Source organism: Penicillium longicatenatum (genome assembly GCF_028827895.1).
Source record: "Penicillium longicatenatum strain IBT 33135 chromosome Unknown contig_7_segment0_segment0, whole genome shotgun sequence".
In the NCBI taxonomy this organism is placed as follows: Eukaryota; Fungi; Ascomycota; class Eurotiomycetes; order Eurotiales; family Aspergillaceae; genus Penicillium; species Penicillium longicatenatum.
The window spans coordinates 106,221-126,734 of NW_026643124.1; the positions used below are offsets into that span (position 1 = coordinate 106,221).

General features: G+C 51.0%; 6 protein-coding genes across 6 annotated transcripts; 4 read left to right on the forward strand and 2 right to left on the reverse strand.

The window, feature by feature from the left end:
• Positions 1–13: 13 nt before the first annotated feature.
• Positions 14–1,237, forward strand: N7484_010318 (uncharacterized protein; the record flags this gene model as incomplete). Its single annotated transcript, XM_057120705.1, has 1 exon — positions 14–1,237. The coding sequence occupies one exon, from the start codon at positions 14–16 to the stop codon at positions 1,235–1,237; it is 1,224 nt and encodes a 407-aa protein (XP_056966459.1).
• Positions 1,238–1,742: 505 nt separating this feature from the next.
• Positions 1,743–4,567, reverse strand: N7484_010319 (putative arsenite resistance protein Ars2; the record flags this gene model as incomplete). The annotated part of the gene is made up of 3 exons (XM_057120706.1): positions 1,743–2,348; positions 2,419–4,412; positions 4,471–4,567. 3 exons carry the CDS (start codon positions 4,565–4,567, stop codon positions 1,743–1,745), a joined length of 2,697 nt encoding a protein of 898 aa, XP_056966460.1.
• Positions 4,568–6,073: 1,506 nt separating this feature from the next.
• Positions 6,074–6,952, forward strand: N7484_010320 (uncharacterized protein; the record flags this gene model as incomplete). Its single annotated transcript, XM_057120707.1, has 1 exon — positions 6,074–6,952. The coding sequence occupies one exon, from the start codon at positions 6,074–6,076 to the stop codon at positions 6,950–6,952; it is 879 nt and encodes a 292-aa protein (XP_056966461.1).
• Positions 6,953–7,966: 1,014 nt separating this feature from the next.
• On the reverse strand, positions 7,967–9,046 carry hapB (CCAAT-binding transcription factor subunit HAPB; the record flags this gene model as incomplete). The annotated part of the gene is made up of 1 exon (XM_057120708.1): positions 7,967–9,046. The coding sequence occupies one exon, from the start codon at positions 9,044–9,046 to the stop codon at positions 7,967–7,969; it is 1,080 nt and encodes a 359-aa protein (XP_056966462.1).
• Positions 9,047–13,515: 4,469 nt separating this feature from the next.
• N7484_010322 (kinesin-3 motor protein uncA) lies at positions 13,516–18,478 on the forward strand (the record flags this gene model as incomplete). Its single annotated transcript, XM_057120709.1, has 2 exons — positions 13,516–13,579; positions 13,650–18,478. The coding sequence occupies 2 exons, from the start codon at positions 13,516–13,518 to the stop codon at positions 18,476–18,478; spliced, it is 4,893 nt and encodes a 1,630-aa protein (XP_056966463.1).
• A 612-nt stretch (positions 18,479–19,090) lies between these two features.
• N7484_010323 (uncharacterized protein) lies at positions 19,091–20,479 on the forward strand (the record flags this gene model as incomplete). Its single annotated transcript, XM_057120710.1, has 2 exons — positions 19,091–19,471; positions 19,538–20,479. 2 exons carry the CDS (start codon positions 19,091–19,093, stop codon positions 20,477–20,479), a joined length of 1,323 nt encoding a protein of 440 aa, XP_056966464.1.
• Between the last annotated feature and the right edge of the window lie 35 nt (positions 20,480–20,514).

The window sequence follows — 20,514 nt, forward strand, 5'->3', positions numbered from 1 at the left end:
CTCAGATCGGGTAATGGAGATCCTCGTTCATGTCTCTGCCCCCAGTAGGGTCCAGGACGATGCGCGATACCGTGCTCAGGTCGCTGCCATCCAGGCTCAGTTCGCGCTGACGGCAGACACCCGCGATAGCCCAACGCAGTCAGCCGTTCATTCCGTCTCAGTCGGCGGACTTGCTCGCTCGGACCATCAGGCTGCTCCGACTATTCCTCTTCCAGGATCGGCCCTCAAGCCCCAGCCGATCGCTACTGAGATCGGTTCCAGCCAGACGGTAGCTTTAGATCTTGTCCATCAGCCTGTGGGGGATTCCCTCGACAGTCTGGTCAGCGTCATCCCAGAATCCTTGCCAGACTTATACCAGGCTTCTCAAGACACGCGTCCATGTCCAGTCCCTGGAAACCCAGTTGGTCCACCGGAGACTGTTTCTCCTAAAAATCGCCGGCTCGAGTCTCCATACCCAATGGATCTTGTACTGGCCATGCCGAGCACAGCACCTTTAGCCATCACTATTGCACTAGAGTCACCACCACATCCCGATAATACACATGCCTCCCCTAATTCGAACCCAACTCTTGACTCTACTTCTATCACTCCATGCAAGTCTTCATTACATCTTCCACCCCTTCCTCTGAAGATCCGACCCCCTCCACCCCCCATTTCCACTGTCCCCTTCACCAGTCACATCACCCCAACACTGTCAATGCTCACGGAGCGACTCAAACCTTCACGAACCTACAAACCACTTTACCAGACCCGGTCTCTGGATCCACTCGAGCGTGGCTACTGGGCTATAAACATCAACATCTGGCCGGAGAACCAGATCGAAAAGAAAAAGGACCTAGAGAATCCACCAAACCTAAACCAAGACCCGGGACCGGAACCGGGATTGCAAAGTAAAGTTGATGGCCCATCAGAAACGAATCAAAATCGAAATTGGGATATCGCTTTTTTCAACCGCTTCTGGTCCTTCCTCTCTGACTTTGTCGGCAAGGACGCCCGCGCCGGCTGGGGTGTCTGGTGTTTTCTCGAACATGCATCTTCAGCAGAGTCCCCATCAACTGCAATATCTCCAGGGGTTACAATAGATGGACCCGTTCCGGTGCTGCTAAAGGTTTACGCATGGGGTGAGATAGCCATGCACATGTATCTGGTCTTGTTCTTAGCGAGTGACCGGCGGGTTCGGAAAATGGGGGCCCAATGGAGGGATTCAGCTGATGCAGTGGCAATTCAACTGCCGTGATTCTTTCATGGTTGATCTATCCTTCTCTTTTAAATCCATTTATATGGTATTTCAAGGTATATGAGTCCTGGCGTTGGACGAAGACACGAAAGTATGATTGAATAGCTCTGAAGGCTCTGAAGATTTACCACAGCTACGCAAGACATGAGATGAATTTGAAATCTTCAATTTATTGTTAAGAATGCTATTATACATGCAGATTTAAATGCAGTATGGGGACCCCAGATCGAACAAAAGAAAGCTTAGGGGAATATCACTCAATCAAGGGAAAAGAGCACAAAATAAGATAAAACGAATGGTGACAGACAGAAAAAAGGGAAAGAGATTAAAAGTGACGGAAATGTTGCACAAAAAAAAAAAAAACATAGATCCGCAGAAGAAAAACGAGTGACACCTGATAAAGAAAAAAGTGACGCACCGAGCAGATCCCATCCATTGCCTTGTCATACGCCGCGCACGCCTGGTAGAACATTTATTTGAAATTGGGAAGAATCACAAAATTCGACTAATAGTTCAGCTCTCCACTACCGGAGCCACCAACGGCATCCAGGTCCTCATAACTCTTGAGGCTACGGCCCTGGACCGCTTCACGTGGAGGCATGGCTTGGGAACCACCGCCAGCGCCCATTGCATCAGGAAAGGTGTTGTTAGTAGGCACCATGTTGGCAGCCGGGTGACCAGGAGGAACTGAGATTCCGACTGGGGGGAGGCGCCCACCAGATCCATACATGCTGGGCATCCGAACGGGGCTCAATCGCCCAGTAGGGCCGCTATTGTAGCCTCGGCGACGGTCGTATGGCCCGGAACGATTGTTATGACGGTTTGGACCACGGCGCATGACACCTGGCTGGTGCATGCCTGCATCACCTGACATGAGCATGTTTCCATTCCAGGTACCAGTGGGTCCTACAAGACCAGGCATTCCGTTGGTGGGGAATCCCGCAGGGAGGCCCCCGGGATTGCCAATGTAAGGCACGTTGGCAAGGCTGAAGCCACGTGGAGTGCCACTCTGGCCACCACCGGCCATAGGGAAATGGCCATTGCTGTTCGTGTCAGACCGCGAAGGAGCAATGCGCGCGGGGTCTAAGACGTATGCATTCACAAGAGACAGCTGTGGACAAAGTTAGTAAACATCAAAACCGTGGGAAAAGACCAAAGAATTCTGGAGAAGAAAACGATACCTCTCGTTGAATGGCGGCTAACCACTCTGTATGGCGCTTTTCAATGTGTTTGTGCCAGAAGTTCTCGGCCTTGAATAACTTCGTACACTCAGGAACCTTGCAGCGGTAGCGCGAGTCATCCTCCTGTTTCACATATTTAGATAATTCCTCTTCCAAGGCTTGATCCACAGGCCGGCCTCCAAGTTTGCGCAGGTCGGCATTCTCAGGCTCCAAGATCTGCAGCAATTTATCCTCGAATGTCTTCACCCAATTGTATGCACGTTGTAGTTGCTGTTCTGACTTGCTAGGTCGCTGTGGCCGCTTCTCCGCAACCGGCGAGCTTCGATCTTCACCCTCTTCACTGGCCTCCTTCTTCTTGACAGGAAATGGCTGTCCCAAAGCAGAAGCGCGGGCGACTAGCTTAGCCTGGGTAGAAAGGCCAGATCGTGGGCGACGAAGATGCCCTCCGGGACATTTGCGACCAAGCTCATGAACCGAATCACTCTCAAAAACACAGAAAAAGCAGAAGTTGTAAACTCGGCGTAGGTATTCGACCATCAAGTCAAGTTTTTTCTTCTTCGCCAGGAGGTCCTCGTCATCCACCTCATCTTCTTCAGATGTCTCCTTCTCTTCACCCTCCTCCATCTCACCTTCGTCAGGGCCATCCTCATCATATCCGTTAGACTGCTTCTTGATACTCACAGGTCCAGTGACCGGTGGCTGCAGCCAACCTTTGCCGCGCAAATCTTCAATTCGCTCCTCAATCTTGGCAAATCCATCAACGCCCTGCCCCATCTCGGTATCAAGCTTGGAAACCAATCGGCGAGCAAGATCGAGATCACGATCAATTCGCTCGGGTGCGGAGAACAAATCCCAAAGTGCCTTCTTGCGTGGCTGTGAGGGTGGAACATGCACACCCACATGGCAGACGAAGTCACCGTGAATTGGGTCATGGATGGTCTTGTCATTGACTGCTTCCAGGGCCTTCTCCGCTGTGCCGAGGGTATTGCCGGCTTTAGTGTCCATCTCTTCGCCTTCTTCCTCGCGGCCATCTCCTCGATCCACAGCCACAGTTTCAGCGGCAGGGTTGAGTAAGATCCAACCTATACGGTGGAACTTCTTGGACGGGTTGGGGTCGCTGAGGCTGAGCCATTTGAAACCACCGTCACCCTCTCCGAGGTGATCTTTGCAAAAAGTCACAATGTTATCGCGACAGACATTGGGGGCCAAGGTCTTGATGAGCAGAGTAGGTTGAGACAGGGCCTCGTCGCGGAGTTCGCCTCCTCGGACGGGCAGCAGGTCGGTAACTCCCATGGTCTCGCCCACAGCGGTCGTTTCGCCTTCCTCTTTCTCAATTACACCACCAGCACCGTCGCTTTCATTCTTGTAGATACCCTCAAGAGTGAAATCATCGAACGTACCGGCACGAATGTCGCGTTCCCATTGGTCGTATGCACCTTTCCGGAATTCCATGAACTGGCTACGCAGGCGATCTCGCACTTCCGGCACGTAGCGCTCCTTGAACCATTCTTCGTTTCGGTGTTGCTGAACGAATTGGCGTCCCAGCTTGACCTGGAGATCCATCTTGTATGCATCGTAGGCTTCCTGGATCTGCGAGCGCTCCTTCTCTCGATCATCACGGGCCTCACGTTCTCCTTTTACTCGATCAGATGGGTGACGCCCGCCATTTTTTGCTCGTTCTTTTTCCTCGTTGATCTTTTTTTCGGCTCTCCACCATTCCGCGAAGAAGGTGAACCCCGCTGTGAAATCGAGACTGTGTGGATTTGTAAGCGGGTTGACGGGGAGTGGTCGCTTGCCCGCGTCCTGGCCAGGTACATAGCGATCGATGTTGATAACATTGGGAGAAGGCGGGCGTCGGCGATCCTCGCGCTCGCGAGCAGCATGCTCGCGAGAGTTATCGTAAAAGTCATCTCGGCGGGTATGATCGGATGGTTCGTAGCGGTCAATCATGGGGGACCGGGAGCGGCCACGGCCTCGGCGGCGATCTTGTGAAGCTGAAAACATTGTCAGTAATTAAGATTCCATTGGCGCAAACTTGTGCAGCAAACATACCTGGTGACCGGCGTCGGTATTCAGCCGGTGCTCGCCCGGAGAATGATTCCATCTCACGCTTTACGCCGGGGGAGGCATAGTTATCATATGAGTCCATGTTCATGCTCGCAGAGTTCCGATTGGTCGTGCAATTCCACGGCTTTTGCCGCGAATATGTCGGGGGAAGGATTCCAAGGCGGATCGGGGGGAGTTCAAATGTATATTAAGCTTCCAGCGAAGGTCGAGTGGGTTGCACTCGCGCACGAAGAGCTAAGAGGTAGCATCGTTAATATGGGACCCAATAAAGTGGTAAAAGCGAAAGGCGGTAGATGACGGCGAGGGGGAGGTTTATGAATAACATAAAAGACAAAAAGCTTGGGGATTGGGGATTGGACAAAGATGAGAAGAGGTGGTCGTCATGGTGGCCTGTGGGACGAGGATCCTCCAGCCACATGGCCCCGAATGGGAGGAGGGTAGCAAAAGAGATGAGAAATTGAGACTGGCGGGCGCCAGTGCCCTGCAGGGCGGTCGCCATAAGTCGCAAGACCTAGCATGTACACAACTGACGAAGCAGGTGTGGTTCGGAAGGAAGAAACAAAAGATAAGCAGAAACAGGCATGGAACCAGAGATAGGGGACTGCGTTGGCAGGGATCAAGGGAGGAAAGGGATAGAGACACAAAGGGTCTCAAAAGAAAAAGAAGGGTAGGCAACCTACAAGAAGCCTGAGCTAGAGTAATGAAAGCGACACGCGCAGGAGGATGAGGGAATTGGTGATTGGGAATGACTAAAAGCAACTTTGGAGAGAGCTGGAGAACGCTAGCCTTATTGGGCCTAGCGTGGAGATGGGCCCGATGTCACCTGATCCATGTATCAACGAAATGGATATTGAGCAGAACGGGAATTGAGCGGGGGAAGCACAAAAGAACAAGGAGTACAGTAGAGCCAGATGGTTGAAAGGATGATGGTCGAAGGTGGAGAGAAGAAAGAAAACAAAAGTCCAACGTGAAGTAAAACATGTAAACGGCCAAAAACAAGTACGCAAACCAAACGTCCCGCCAATCATAATGCGTCTTCAACCCCTTCTCATGCATGATCGTTCATCTGCAGTTTAGGATAAACAAATACCGAGCAAATTGAGCAACCATCCGTCTGCGAATGTCCTTGTAGGCGCTGAGCTTAGCTACTGCTACCCGGGCGCTAAACAGGCGCAAGTTGTGCCATGATGACATAATCAAAGCAATATGGGTAAATTACTAAACATATAACTATCATAGCTAATGGAAAGAGACTAGATCGCTCACATTAGAGGATATGTAAAGTTCATCGGTTTCAAATGTTTGCCTTAATCTCGGGCCATCTCTTCTCTCTCCGGTAAGATACGGTGTCTTGTCAAGGCCATCATTGCGGCCACAAGAAAACGAAGAATCTTTTTTTTTTTTTTTTTTTTTTTTTTGCAATTGAATCATTCCCTGGCAAATCAGAAGCTTCATGAACCGATTTCCAAACTTCATATACTTCATTTGACGATCTTGGCTAACCCCACAATGGTCCGTGCACCATCATTTCAACCAGAGTTCGCCCGAACACCTGCGCCCACACGCCACCAACATCGATCATCGAGCGATGTCCGACCTTCTCAGCTCGCGCTGGGCTCCCAGCGCGAGCGAGTCCTCAAGGTACAGCTCACCGCAGCTACGACGCCCGCATTCCGAAAATCGGATACGATCTACCAATCCCGCGCTCTCGGGCCCTGGGGTCACACATGGTCACGGATACGGATCGGGATCAGAGACAGCTATAGCTACAGGGACAAGGACTGGGACAGGCATCCTATCACCGACTGAAGAACTCGCGCGCTTCATGAAAATCGTCTCCCGGTTGCGATGGAAACTTCCCTTCCTAGCCGAGGGCTACCGCCTTGCGACGCTGGCCGTCGACGAACTAAACGGAATCTCGGCTGCGGACGTGACGCAAGCAGAGATTATGTTCAAGATTGATTTCCATGAATACTACGCGCTACTTGAGCGAGCCATTGTGCATCTTCTGGCCGTGTTTAACATCGCCATCTCTTCCGTTGGGGGGCGGGGTGGTCTAGGTGGGGTCCAAGTGAACGGACATGCGGGGATACACCGGTACCATGCGAACGTGTTACAGGCGTTAGAGGAGGAGAGCACCCCTCTTACGCCTGTACTAGGCAGTGGATACGTCTATGAATTACTGCGAAAAGCGAAGGAGCTCCGAAACCGGTGGAAGGGGGCCGATATGACCCAAGAAGAACGGGACCGCGATCCCTTTGAGGTTGGGAAGAAGATCTTACCGCTATCGAATTTTGATTTTGATGAGATATTAACGGGAATATTTGGTGGGCTGGAGGAGGCTTATGTGCGTGCCCGAGCTCACGTTGAGCTGTGCAGGCGCCCGGAAGATGTGGATAGTGACACGGTAGGCCCGGAGTCGGATTGGGGGTTTATCGTGGACGCTATGGATTGGGAGGCAGTATAATGGGAAGTCTTGATCTTATTGCATGGCACTGGAGTTTACATCATCTCTTTCCCCTTTTCTGTCGAATATCCGGTATTGATGGGCGACTGGCTTCGCTCCACACTGCCCTGACCTCGCGATACACTTCATAGACACGGGGCTCGAAAGCAAGCCTTCCACGCAGCCTTCAACATTGTTTCTGTAGATCTCCTCAAATACAAATGGTATCTTATTGCAGCGTTAAAGTATAAGCAGTGACAAATTGATTCATATCCATAAATCAGATAGGAAAACGACCCAGTCTTTCAAACCCAATTCCCAATCTGTTTTTCCAGTGATGGAGACCCTCTCTAAATTCCCAGCCGGAGACCCATAAACGCACAGCACAAAGACACCGAAGTAAAAGCACGTAAAAGCAAAGACAAATCGCCATGGCGCAGAACCAAAGCCAACGGAAAAGATGGGTAGTGGAGCCAGAAAACACAAACCAGACAAGTGGCTGTACTGTTGACATATACACAAGATGATGGAAGCCTGTGAGCTCTGAAGACGGGAGAAGGGAGACAGGAGGAAATATGATATTGCGGCTTGGGCAACAAAGCCAGAGATAGAGTATTTCGTTTCACGAGATCTCCCGTCAACATTGATACTCATTGGCATTGATGTTCGGGACATTCCCGCGTGATGTGATCATGATCCTCCACGGCACGATGGCAGCCATGTCCATCGGGTGGAATACTTCAAAAGTGGTAAGCAGAAAAAGAGGAAAATTCAGAATATCGTCCCCGCAGAAGCTATACACAAGACGTCATGGGCAGATAAGAAACGAAGAAGACTATGAAGGGGGAAAAAAAAGCACGAATAGAAGTCCAAAGGGGTGGGGGGGGATCCGTACACATCGCTCGCTAGAGATAAGGTCCAAAAAACGTCCATCCATAAATCCGTAACGACAAAGGAAAAGAGACAAAGGGAAAACAAAAATATAGAAACATGAGTCACCGAAGCAAATCATGAGTTCAAGTGTGGGCGAGATATTTAACCGTCATCATCAGACGCGTCAGCGGAGTCTTGCTCACTTGCTTCGGCGCTGGCGATGATCTTGGTCTTTTTGGAATTCGATTGATCCTCGTTGACCTCACTTGACTTCCGCTTCGTGGCAGAGCCGTTCTCTCTTCCCATGATCTCGGCAAGCGGGTCCGGATCACCCTCGGCGACCTTTTTGTCCATGGCAGCCACCTCATCCGCTGTCAAGAACCGGCCACCTGGACCACGAGGTCGACGCATAGCGTGATTGTGCCGCGATTCATGAAGGTAGGGTTTCCGGCCCTTGGAAGTTAAACGCAACTGTTCCTCCAGCTTCTGTCGAGCAACCCGACGCTTCAAAATGCGGTGGAACTGCTTGGCATTCACGTACAGGGGAGACTCTTCTTGGTTGTTACTGGCCACCATTTCAGGAGACGGCTGATGCGGTTGCACGGCCGCTTGGGGGCCGCCCATTGGGGGAGCTATTGAGGGCCGGCCAACGTGGTTCATCACGGGCTGCGCACTTTGCACACCAGGACTTCCCACGTGGCTCATCCGCCGAGGAGGCAACTGCGCGTTTGGAGGCATCTGAACCTGACCACCCATTGGGGGCATCTGGCCCGCCATCTGCGGCGGGGACCGCGGATTCCGATCCTGCTTCATCTGTACTCCGGACGACATGCGCGGTGAGCCTCGCGACCCTTGAGCCATCTGTCCAGTCACGTCCTGGTGCAGCGGGTAAAACTGTCCGGATGCAGCTGCGGTGGCCATCGCGGCAGCCTGGGTGGGGGAGATCCCATATGTTTGGGGCATGGCCGCGGGTACACCGTAGCCTTGGGGAAAGTTCATTTGTTGATGAACGGTACCTGGCGCATTCTGTGCCTGCTGATAGTGCTGCTGCGATGGGACTATGGGGGAGGTCTGATGAGCGGGGTGTGTTGGTTGCATTGGGGCCTGGGGATTGGTGGGGGATGTCATGGACCCGACGGGGGCACCAGGGTTCTGTGGGGCCGCTTGATAAGATCCAGGTATGTGCGACGAGGCATGCGGATGTTGGCCATGAGGCTGTTGGTACTGCGGAGGGTACTCCATGATTGCGAAGGGGAATGAAAGTCGCGACGCGACTGTTCTGTCACACGGTGTGACAGGGGGCGAGAAGAGGGCGTTAAAATGACGGGATCCACCCAGTCAAATGGAACTCAGTTAGGCGCAGCAACGGATTAGGTTCGTCGTCGAAGATGAGCGATCTTGTTCGATGCGGAATGCGAAATCTGTTTGGCAGACGACGCGGTTCAATGGCACGTACGGCGTGTGCTGACGGGGAGATAGCCACTACCGCAGTTGGCGTGGGTGATCGGTGATTCGACGGAGCGGGGCACGATAGTCTGCAGACCCGGGTAATCGCGTCAGCAACAGCGCAGGACCGAGCAGTCACTGGATTGAAGGGATACTGGTGGGGCACACGCTATGGGGGAATGGAAAGCACAGGACTCGGCGCATACCTTATCTACTATCTGCAGGCACCACTAACCAGGATGGGGTGTTTATGGTCTGGACAAAATTCTTCAGACCTTTTTCGTCGACCAGAATCCCGAACCCGGAGGGTTTTGGCTCTTTTGTGCAAATCGGTCTATGTCCACCGTCGGGTGTAACGTGGTTGGGCTGTGATGCAGCAAACCGGGGGATGATGCGCCCCTCGACTCGAGCTGTGATGCGTTGTTCACAATGATGCCACCCCGATACTTGAGGCTACGCAGATTATTTCTCAGGCACAGGCCTTTTCGTGAATGCACCGGGGCTGAGTGTGGCTCGGCCACGTCCAGCGCAAAATCCGGGGAGGAACGGCACCCGGGCTTGCGGGTGTCCAAGAGTGGTCGGAGACGTCAGAGCACAGTGGGATGCTCCGCGAATCAAGACTGTGCCAGTTAGTTTTTCCATATTCTGATCAAACTTCCCAGGAGAGTGATGCGTTGGCATATTGGAGGGGGTGGGATCGCAATCCAAGGCCATGGTAGGCTTGCATACCCAGAAATGGGTTAGGCTCCAAGGCGAAGGGCGAGTGGATGCATGCGTTGGCACGGGAATGATTGGGGCTATTGCTGCAGCCTGGAGGGGGGAATAGTAGACATACCTTGTCGATCGCGGTCTTAGGTTTCTGCAGCAAAAGCAAGACAGATCGTAAGGCTAGACAGGGGGGAAGGGGGCGAATGGAATCGCGTGCAAAAAAACCCCGATGGAACTGAGCCTAGATGTCATATGTTAGATGCAAGTTGCCACGAGCGATGATGTAAACCCCGACGCGAACGAGAGGAAAGGTGACACATCCGATATCAATACCAGGTGATAAATAAACGGGAATACATGAATCGTGTGGGCAGGTATATCAAAAGGAAACAACCAATGGTAATAGAAAGCTCGATGAAACACGGCGTAGCCGCTTTGCATGCGATGGAGCGCGTTGTTTTGGCACGGCCCGAACGCTAAAAAAAAAAACGCGCACGCAACGTGGGATTGGAGATTGGGAAGGGTAAATACCGGGGGGAACCAACGTTCGGAATCAAAGATTCAAGGGATACAATTGGAAGAGATCAAGAGAGGAGGGGAATCCAAAAAGAGGGGAAAGAGACCAACGAGACCAACGAGTGGGAAAGGCGGTGATGGGGTGAGAGTCTCTGTGCGCGGGCACTAAAACTAAACCCACGTTCAAGCCTCTTCAAGCCCAGGGATCTTCGATTATCTCCATATCATTTCCCTTGAGGGAAATTCAGTAGTCACTGACAACATTGACCCAAGGTCTTGATAGAAAGAGGAAAAGTGGTTGTTGAAAAGCCACCAGTGGGTAGAAGGGGCCCAATCATGAAAGATGATGGTTCATGTTTGGGGGCAAAAAGTCCAGCAAGCAAAGGAGAATAGAAAAGAAAAAAAGCCCCCCAAAAAAGAGCCAAATCAAATAGGATATAGGGGGAGAAGGAAAACATATAAATCCAAGGGAAAAATATACAAGGCAAAAGCGAAGATAAAAAGATTCAATCATTCAAAACTAACGATCAAATATCATAGCGCAGCATCGAGTCCATGCATCACTTACCGTAGCAGATCGATAAATCAAATCCACTCAGATAACAATCTCTTAGAGATCTCGACACCTGAGGGAAAATCTAAGGTGGGAAAGCACGATGATTGGGCTCACCAACTGGACCAAGGCGGACGAATGATATGGAAAAGGGCGAAGTAAGGGTGGCCGACTCTGTGCGATGGTTGGCAGGAGGAAGCTTGGGAAAGGGAACGGGCAACCAACGAGAAGAGGCAGAAAGAGGAGGGAAAGGGCGAAAAGGGGCGAGATGGGGCACTTTAGTATTTTAGTACCGGCTTTCTCTTCGACTGACTGGCCGACGATGACTTCCTCTTCCCTCGGCGACGTATCAGAGTACGTGGACCAGTGGGGCCCACATTATGGGGCTGGTATGGGTCAGGTAATGCGGCCCAATACCCTTGCATTACACTGGGACTCCGACGCGATCCCAAGGAATGGGGGCCAGAACCAACGAGAATTCCCGGACGGTGCCTGCTTAGCAGTCTGATTGGTGGACGGGGCCAGGGGCTTGTATGGTACCGTCACGGTGAGATCTCGTGGATGGTAATCTTGGTAATGTCTTGTAACGCGTCTCCGGCCATCCCGGAAGTCACGGGAGTCATGTGCGACCCGGCGTCGAACCACCAGAGGCGGTGAGTAATCTCCCAGTAGATACCCAAGAGTAATCTTGTTTTCTGTTCAGCCAAGGTATTATTCTGATTTTATGACTGATTTAATGGTTACCTGAACCTGGGTCAATACACACATCAGCCCTTCGCCTAATCCCGAAATGAGGTAGCATCGTGATAAGTGATTTGATGGACACTCGGCCCTTGCTCCTGTTTCGGTCACTGGACCCATGCCCTTTGACCCCATCACTGTGATACCGCGCGCTCCGTGGTGATCAGATCCTAGTGAGTCCTAGCAAGGCGGTGATCAGCGTCAATTCCAATCTCAACCATCTGGGCACCACGGACAAGCTTGCGCTCTTCCCTGTCATCCGGGCCGATCATGTCTCCCTTCAATCTGAGGCCTCTTTGTCAGGATCTTGTCAGACGAAAGTATGACGCAAGATACGCCATGTCCAACGGTGGCAATCTAAATCAAACACAAAAATAATAAATAATGAAAATAATGACCCTAACATGACATCGCCTCGAGTCGCGCTCGTCACATTTGGGGGTTGGGCGAGACGCCCATGAGGTTGCGCCAGCGCCTACAGGTCCACAGATCGTCCAGAATAGATGCTCTAGGAAAACTTTGGGGAAACATCTGCACCAGTAGACTCGTCTCAAAAATACAGTATTTTCTCCATGGATGGGTCTCTGGGCGATGGCCCACGTGTGAACCGTCAACTTTATGGGCAAGTGACCATTCATTGCTTTCCAATTTTACGGGTCCCGATTCCCTGCGAACCCCACGTCTGGTTTGGGCCCGACCGCCATGAACATTGTCAGATTCAGTCAACATGAATAACAACAAACACCAACCTCATTGTGTGCCCAGGTCAATATAAGCGCAGATCTAAACCTAGAAATCGTACTGTACGTTATTAGATTTATGCCAACGTTTTGACTGAAAATGTTGAAGTTCTCCAGTGAGGTGTCTGCTGCAAAGTCACAACCATCCATGGAATATATATATGGACCTCGCTATCACTACTCGTCAAGTAGCGACTACATAGCGTACCCAGGTATCCGTACATAAACCTCACCTGGACATACTAGGTATTTGTAAGACCTTCTGGTTCGTTTGAACTATTGGTGATTCTTCAAATCCGAATCAGTCTAGGTATTAGCCTCTCTGGAGGTATTGGCGGACGACCGCCGATAGATCAAGATGTTCTAGCATTCCACAGCTACAGACTTTCAGTCTCCGTTCCTCTATTCCTTGCAGCTTATTGATTCCATGTCACGGAATGTACAATGCATTGCAGATGTATGCCTCGCTTCGTGATGAATAGAAACTGCATTATCATTACCGCGACATTGACTCGGCATTTCGTTCCAGAGCAAGTGGTGCCTGCTTACCTCAGCAAGGGGTCCCGCTTCGGAGCAGGTGGCTTTTCTACATGAACAAGTCGAGCCAAACAATAATCACAGTCAACACGGTTTACTGTCTCGAGTCTTCGCCATTGAAGTCGCGGCTCTTGAGTCGATCGACCATACCCTTCCAAACACCCCCCGCAACACCCAGTGACCCACCCCACACTCAACAGCACGCGTTCAATATTCGCTACATGACGTCTTTGTTGACATCGACTGTTTCCGACTTCCCTGCAACCCTGATTCGGCCGGAAGATCCGAGACGACCTTACAAGCAACTCCGACCCGGGATCTTTGCGACATAAGCCAAAGCCGCACTCCTCGGGGAGTTGGCGCATTGCTGCATCTCTCGTCAACGCTTGTGTCACCCCTGCAAACACCAAACCCTTCCCTGAACAGTCGATTCCTGAAGCACCTCCAGTGTATGGGGTATAGAGATCAAGATGGGTCCAGGCGGCGGAGGCAACATCAAGGTGGTGGTTCGGGTGCGGCCTTTTAACAGCCGAGGTGAGCGAGGCATTGAGAGAAAAAGAATGACCGAGAACCAGCAAGGCTGACGGGCACATCCTATCTACAGAGATTGAGCGTGGTGCAAAATGTATTGTTTCAATGAAAGGCGCCCAGACGGTGATCACCCAGCCGCCGGGCATGGAAGATAAATCGCGAAAAGGTGGCAAGGGTGGTGGTGAAGGTCCCAAGACCTTTGCCTTTGATCGATCTTACTGGTCTTTCGACAAGAACTCCCCAAACTACGCCGGACAGGACAATCTTTTTGATGATTTGGGCACACCATTGCTGGACAATGCCTTTGGCGGATACAACAACTGTATCTTTGCCTATGGTCAGACCGGTTCTGGAAAGTCATATTCGATGATGGGATATGGAAAGGAATATGGTGTCATTCCCCGCATTTGCCAGGATATGTTTGAGCGAATCACACAAATTCAACAGGACAAACTTCTCAATTGTACTGTGGAGGTCTCATATCTGGAAATTTACAACGAACGAGTGCGCGATCTGCTCAACCCGTCCAACAAAGGTAACTTGAAAGTCCGCGAGCATCCTTCTACGGGTCCATATGTGGAGGATCTGGCCAAGTTGGTGGTACGCTCCTTCGATGAGATTGAAAATTTGATGGACGAGGGAAACAAAGCACGAACGGTGGCTGCAACAAACATGAACGAAACATCCAGTCGATCCCACGCCGTTTTCACTTTGACATTGACACAAAAGCGCCATGATGCCGAGACCTCCATGGATACGGAGAAGGTGTCAAAGATCAGTCTGGTTGATTTGGCTGGGTCAGAGAGAGCCAACTCCACAGGAGCCACGGGCGCCCGATTAAAGGAAGGTGCAGAGATTAACCGTTCTCTGTCCACGCTGGGTCGTGTCATTGCGGCCTTGGCCGATGTTTCTGCTGGAAAGAAAAAGAATGCCTCTATGGTCCCATACCGTGACTCTATTCTCACTTGGTTATTGAAAGATTCACTGGGTGGTAATTCCATGACCTCTATGATTGCAGCTATCTCACCTGCAGACATCAACTTCGAGGAAACACTCGGCACCCTGCGATATGCTGATTCGGCGAAGAGAATCAAGAACCATGCAGTGGTGAATGAAGATCCGAACGCTCGTATGATCCGCGAGCTCAAGGAGGAATTGGCACAACTGCGTTCAAAGCTCGGAGGAGGTGTAGGTGGTGCTGGAGCCGCGGGTGGATTGCCAGCCGAAGAATCATATCCTCCCGATACCCCCCTGGAAAAACAAATGGTTTCTATTCACCAACCCGATGGTTCTGTGAAAAAGGTTAGCAAGGCCGAGATTGTGGAACAACTCAATCAAAGTGAGAAGCTGTACAAGGACCTCAACCAGACATGGGAGGAGAAATTGCAAAAAACAGAAGAAATTCACAAAGAACGCGAGGCTGCCTTGGAGGAACTTGGTATCAATATTGAAAAGGGATTCATTGGACTGAGTACACCAAAGAAGATGCCTCATTTGGTCAATTTAAGTGATGATCCCCTGTTGGCAGAATGTTTGGTTTACAACATCAAACCAGGGACTACGACCGTTGGACATATGGACCAGGGCAATAATGTGGAAATTCGATTGAATGGCTCCAAGATTCTTTCCAAACACTGTACCTTCGAAAACGTGGACAATGTTGTGACTATTGTCCCCACCGAAGGAGCCGCAGTAATGGTAAATGGTATGCGGGTTGACAAGCCAAAACGTCTCAAAAGTGGTTTTCGCATTATTCTCGGCGACTTCCACATTTTCCGTTTCAACCACCCGCAAGAGGCTCGCGCTGAACGAGTGGAGCAGAGTTTACTACGGCATTCTGTAACAACCAGCCAACTGGGTTCACCCGCGCCTAACAAAACTCATGACCGCAATATGAGCAAGACTGGGTCTGAAATCGATGGAGACTCAAGTAGGGCAGATTCTCCGATGCCTTCCCAGCGAGGCCGAGAGTCAGACTGGTTCCTTGCTCGAAGAGAGGCAGTTGGTGCCATGTTGGGACCAGATCAAATCTCACATTTGCCGGACGATGAGCTGGATGCCTTGCTTGAAGGGGTACAAAAAGCTCGAGCAGAGCGTCGTGGGTTACCCGAAAATGACGAAGACTCAGATTCTCTTAGCTCCTTCCCCGTACGTGACAAGTACATGTCCAATGGTACCATTGACAACTTTTCACTTGACACTGCTATCACGATGCCAGGTACCCCCCGTCAGAATGGCGATGATGAAGGAGCTAACGGGGGTGTTTCTCTGAACTCGGTCCGGCAAGACATGCAGCGCCAATTAGATCGGCAAAGAGATGAGTTCCATGATAAGCTCAAGGCTGCCGAAGCGTCTTCCAATCAGGACCCGACCGAGATTCGCACTGAGAAGCAACGTATGGAGGACGAGCTAAAATTCGCCAAGGAAGACTATGAGGAGCAGCTAAGAGTGCAAAAGGAGGAATTCGAAACACAGATGCGAGACATGGGGAAGCCTATTCCTCAAATTTATGAGAATGGTTTCGCCAAACTAGACGAACGAGAAATCGAGATCGCCCGATTCGTTTTCCGGCATTGGTCCCAGCGCAATTATGTCCGCATGGCCGAAAAAGTTCTACAGCATGCATCACTCATCAAGGAAGCACAAATTATGAGCCAGATTATGGACAAGAACGTGGTCTTCCAATTCGCTATTGTTGATCATGGCCACAACATGGCATCCTCTTACGACCTTGTACTGAATGGGATTTCTGGCGACGACGATATTGTGCTCGAAGAGGCCAAGAAACCTTGTGTTGGCATCCGGGTTATCGATTATAAACAATGTGTCATTCACCTGTGGTCAATCGAGAAGCTACAGCGTCGCGTTCAATCTATGCGCCAGTTACATCAGTACATTGACCGACCTGACTATATCCAGCATTTCAAACTTGAGAACCCGTTTTCAGACCCATGTTCCCCGCAGTACTCTCTCATCGGTGATACCGATATTCCCCTAACGGCGGTTTTCGAGACACGCGTGCAAGATTTCTCCGTCGAAATCACATCACCCTATACCCAAAGTGTTGTCGGGATTATCCGACTGTCCTTGGAACCATCATCTGCGGAGGCTCCGTCTTCTACATTGAAATTCAACGTGGTCATGCGGGACATGGTTGGTTTTGCTGAGTGGGAAGGAACGGAAGTTCATGCTCAGCTCTTCGTGCCTGGTATCTCCGAGGAAGGAGGTGCTACAACGACGCAGATGATCAGTGGGTTTGAAGAGAGCCCCGTGCGTTTTGAAAGTGTGCATAGCATGAGCCTGCCACTTTCAAGCCCGCGAACGGCTGCTCTCAAGGTCTGTGTTTACGCTCGTGTGACTTCGGTACATCTAGACAAGCTTTTGAGCTGGGATGACATGCGCGATTCGGCGGATGTTACACCTCAGAAGCGGACCGCCCCTCGAATTGCAGAGTCAGAATTCTACTCGGAAGAAAGACACGACGTGTTTGCCAGAGTCCAGATCCTTGAGCTTGCGGAGTCTGGTGAGTATCTGCCGGTAGAAGTTGTCCAAAGCAACAATCTTGATGCAGGCACCTATCAGCTTCACCAAGGTTTGCAGCGTCGTATATCCATCAACCTCACTTACAGTTCCACCGAGAGCCTCCCATGGGATGATATCACTAATGCCCGTGTTGGCTCTGTGCGTCTTCTGGATCCGTGGGGCAAGATCCCTGATCAGGATCTCCAGACCCCGGACGTTCCTCTCAAGTTCCTTCAAGAACCCATGGTGAAAGACAACGCGGATGGAACCTCCAATGTGACGATTGTGGGTCAGTGGGATTCGAGTTTGCACGGTTCCTTGCTACTCGATCGCGTCACCGCGGACAAATACCGAGTCCAGGTCACCGTACGCTGGGATCTTGTATCCTCTCGTCTGCAGGCCCCGGTTGTTTTCGAGGTCGATCAGACAATCCATATCCTCGGACGTACCTACGTTCGCCAGCAGTCTATGTTTAAACAGCTCTGGAGCTCTACTCGAGTTGTGCACTCGACCACTCGCATGTATTCTCTAGTCATTCGACCGATTTCTGCCAAGCGAGCTGCCGACCTGTGGCGAATGAACACACAGAATGACTACGTCAAAGGCGAAGAGTTGTTGACCACATGGGCGGCCCGTAAAGTGTCACTGGTACGAGATTATATAGCGGCCCGCAGACATCGATACCGTGTAGCAGAATTACACGCGGCCCGAGGAGCTCTCAGTGCTGGCAGCCTAATGGCATCACCCGCTCGGGGCAGTGGTCGATCTACGCCTCTGAGAAACCAAGACCTTAACGAGCGCAAAACCAAAATTCTACGCAAATACCTTGATCTCTGGCCAACCAAGAAAGATCCCACAGAGACCATCCTGGTTGGCAGCAATACCGAACCCCCCACCGACGGCGCACAGGGAAGGTCGAACGGTGGCAACGCCATATTGGACAAGATGTCATTGAAGCCTCGCTTCGTGGCAACCATTCAAACTTTACCCAAGAATGCCTCCGTCTTGAAATCAGGACATGTCCTCACACCTGACGACACAAACAGTGTCTGGACTCGCCGATTCGTGGAGCTTCGCCGGCCGTACCTCCACATCTACTCGGTTCCCGATGGGGATGAAATCAACGCTATTAACCTGCGCAATTCTCGTGTCGATCATGCTCCCGACTTTGCGCGTCTCCTAGATGGTTCTGGAGCCGGAGCCGATCGCTCATTATCCGCTAAAGGACGTCCCAACATCTTTGCCGTCTACGGAACACAGAATACATACCTTTTCGCGACACGTACCGAGGCCCAGAAAGTAGAATGGATTCTGAAGATCGACGAAAGCTACTTCAGCAGCAATGGCGGTAGTGCTGTTGCAAGTGGTGACGAGCGATGATATCTTCGTGCTTTTTGAGCTTTGCTCTTTGCTTTTTGCTTTTTGGCAGCTTAGGGTTGTGCTTCATGTTTGACGATCTTACTGGGCCTGGAGTCTACCATTTTCTTTCGTTTTATATATGTCTCCCCCTTTCCTGTTATGACTTGTTGTTGAGATACCCCCCCCCTTGAATATATCAAATGGCTGTGGCGCGCTTCTCCCTTGTACATAGTGCGATATCGTTGGGACCACCATGATAGATTCGACGGTGCTCATTGATTGTTTAGAGTACTATCTCGGTTTTTTTACCAAATAAATACCTCACCTGAATGTAACTTAATCCTTTTTGACAGGTTTCCCGAGCTTTGTACATACTGTATTCCATCTAATCACGCTTTAATGCAGGCGGTGATGTGATGGTGATTTCATGTTTCACATGGTGATGATAACGCGTTGCCCTGGAAACTATCATCGTTGACATCCTACATGAGCAACTATCTCCCCTACACCACCTGAGAAGCTCCAAGAACGTCGAAGAGTCTCAGATCCAATCTTCGAAACTGCGTGGATTATTTTCCATGGAGCTGGTTTAACTCGCATATTTCCAGTCATATTCCCCCTCTAGCAGCCAAAATGCTTGCACAGAGGCCCTCATTCCGTTTCTTAGCCACTGGCGCCGTGGTATCCCTCTTTGTTCTCACATTTCTTATCCTTGGACTCCATCAATCGGGAGACTCCACTCGATATACTATGAAGAATCCCCGGCCGAGCCCTCAGTGCGCATCATCAGTTGAGTCGTCGGCTCCGAGCAACGGAACATGGGAGTTTGTCGTTGGGCGCGATGAACAGAATCACGGCCTTTCGGAGGAGCAGTGTCGTATTGCATTCCCGAAACTTTATGTCGAGATCGACAAGTCTGCTTTACTAAAGCAGGAGAAACAAATTTCCTACAAGGAGCTTGATTCCCGGGAGGTGGAGGATGGCATGGTGCGGGGGATCATCGACCGAGGAGAGGTGAGTTACCGCAATAGCCCCTAGTTGTTTCGAGTCACCAGCCCTAACATATATTGTGATTTATAGCTATATATTGTCGACTATGCTGCAATGCCCGTTACAGGAACCCGAGCTCGCTCAACATTAAACTCTTTACATCGCGCTCTAAAAGCATACCCAGACCGCCATCTCCTCCCCAGTATCGAGTTCACCTTCACAACGGAAGATTTCGCCCAAGATCCGTTAGGACCCGGACCAATTTGGGCATACTCCAAACGCGATGGAGATGACTCGGTCTGGTTAATGCCTGACTTTGGATACTGGGCCTGGCCAGAAGTACAAATTGGACCATACCACGAAGTGCGACGACGCATTACCGCGATAGATGACGGTGAAACGCTAGCAGATGGCACCATTGTCCCAGCTCTAGCATTCCAAGATAAGAAAAAACAACTCGTCTGGCGCGGTAGTCTTGCCACGAACCCCGCCATACGCAGCAAGCTGCTCAAGACCGCTCTAAGTCGGAGCTGGGCTAGTGTTCGTGTTATTGACTGGGACGACGAGAATGACATCCGATACAACCTTCTCCCGATGGAGGATCATTGTCGCTACATGTTTGTTGCGCACACCGAAGGCCGTAGTTTCTCCGGCCGAGGCAAGTACCTCCTTAACTGTCGCTCAGTGATGATCTCGCATCCTCTCGTGTGGCGCGAAGCGCATCATGGTGCACTTGTTTCCTCAGGTGCCGATGCAAATTACATTGAGGTCGATCAGCATTTTGGAGATCTGTCCGCCAAGATTGATTACTTGATTGATAATCCGCAGGTGGCGGAGCGAATCGCTGATAATGCGGTGCGAACGTTCCGAGATCGTTATCTAACTCCTGCTGCAGAGTCTTGTTACTGGCGGCATCTGGTCAGACAGTATGGAGCAGTTTCTGACTTTGAGCCTGTCTTGTTCTCTACAGATCGGGACGGGAAGAAGTCACCCCGTGGTGTTCCTTTTGAAACATGGTTGCTTATGCATTAATGGTCATGATATTGTATTTTAGCGTTCTGTTGGAC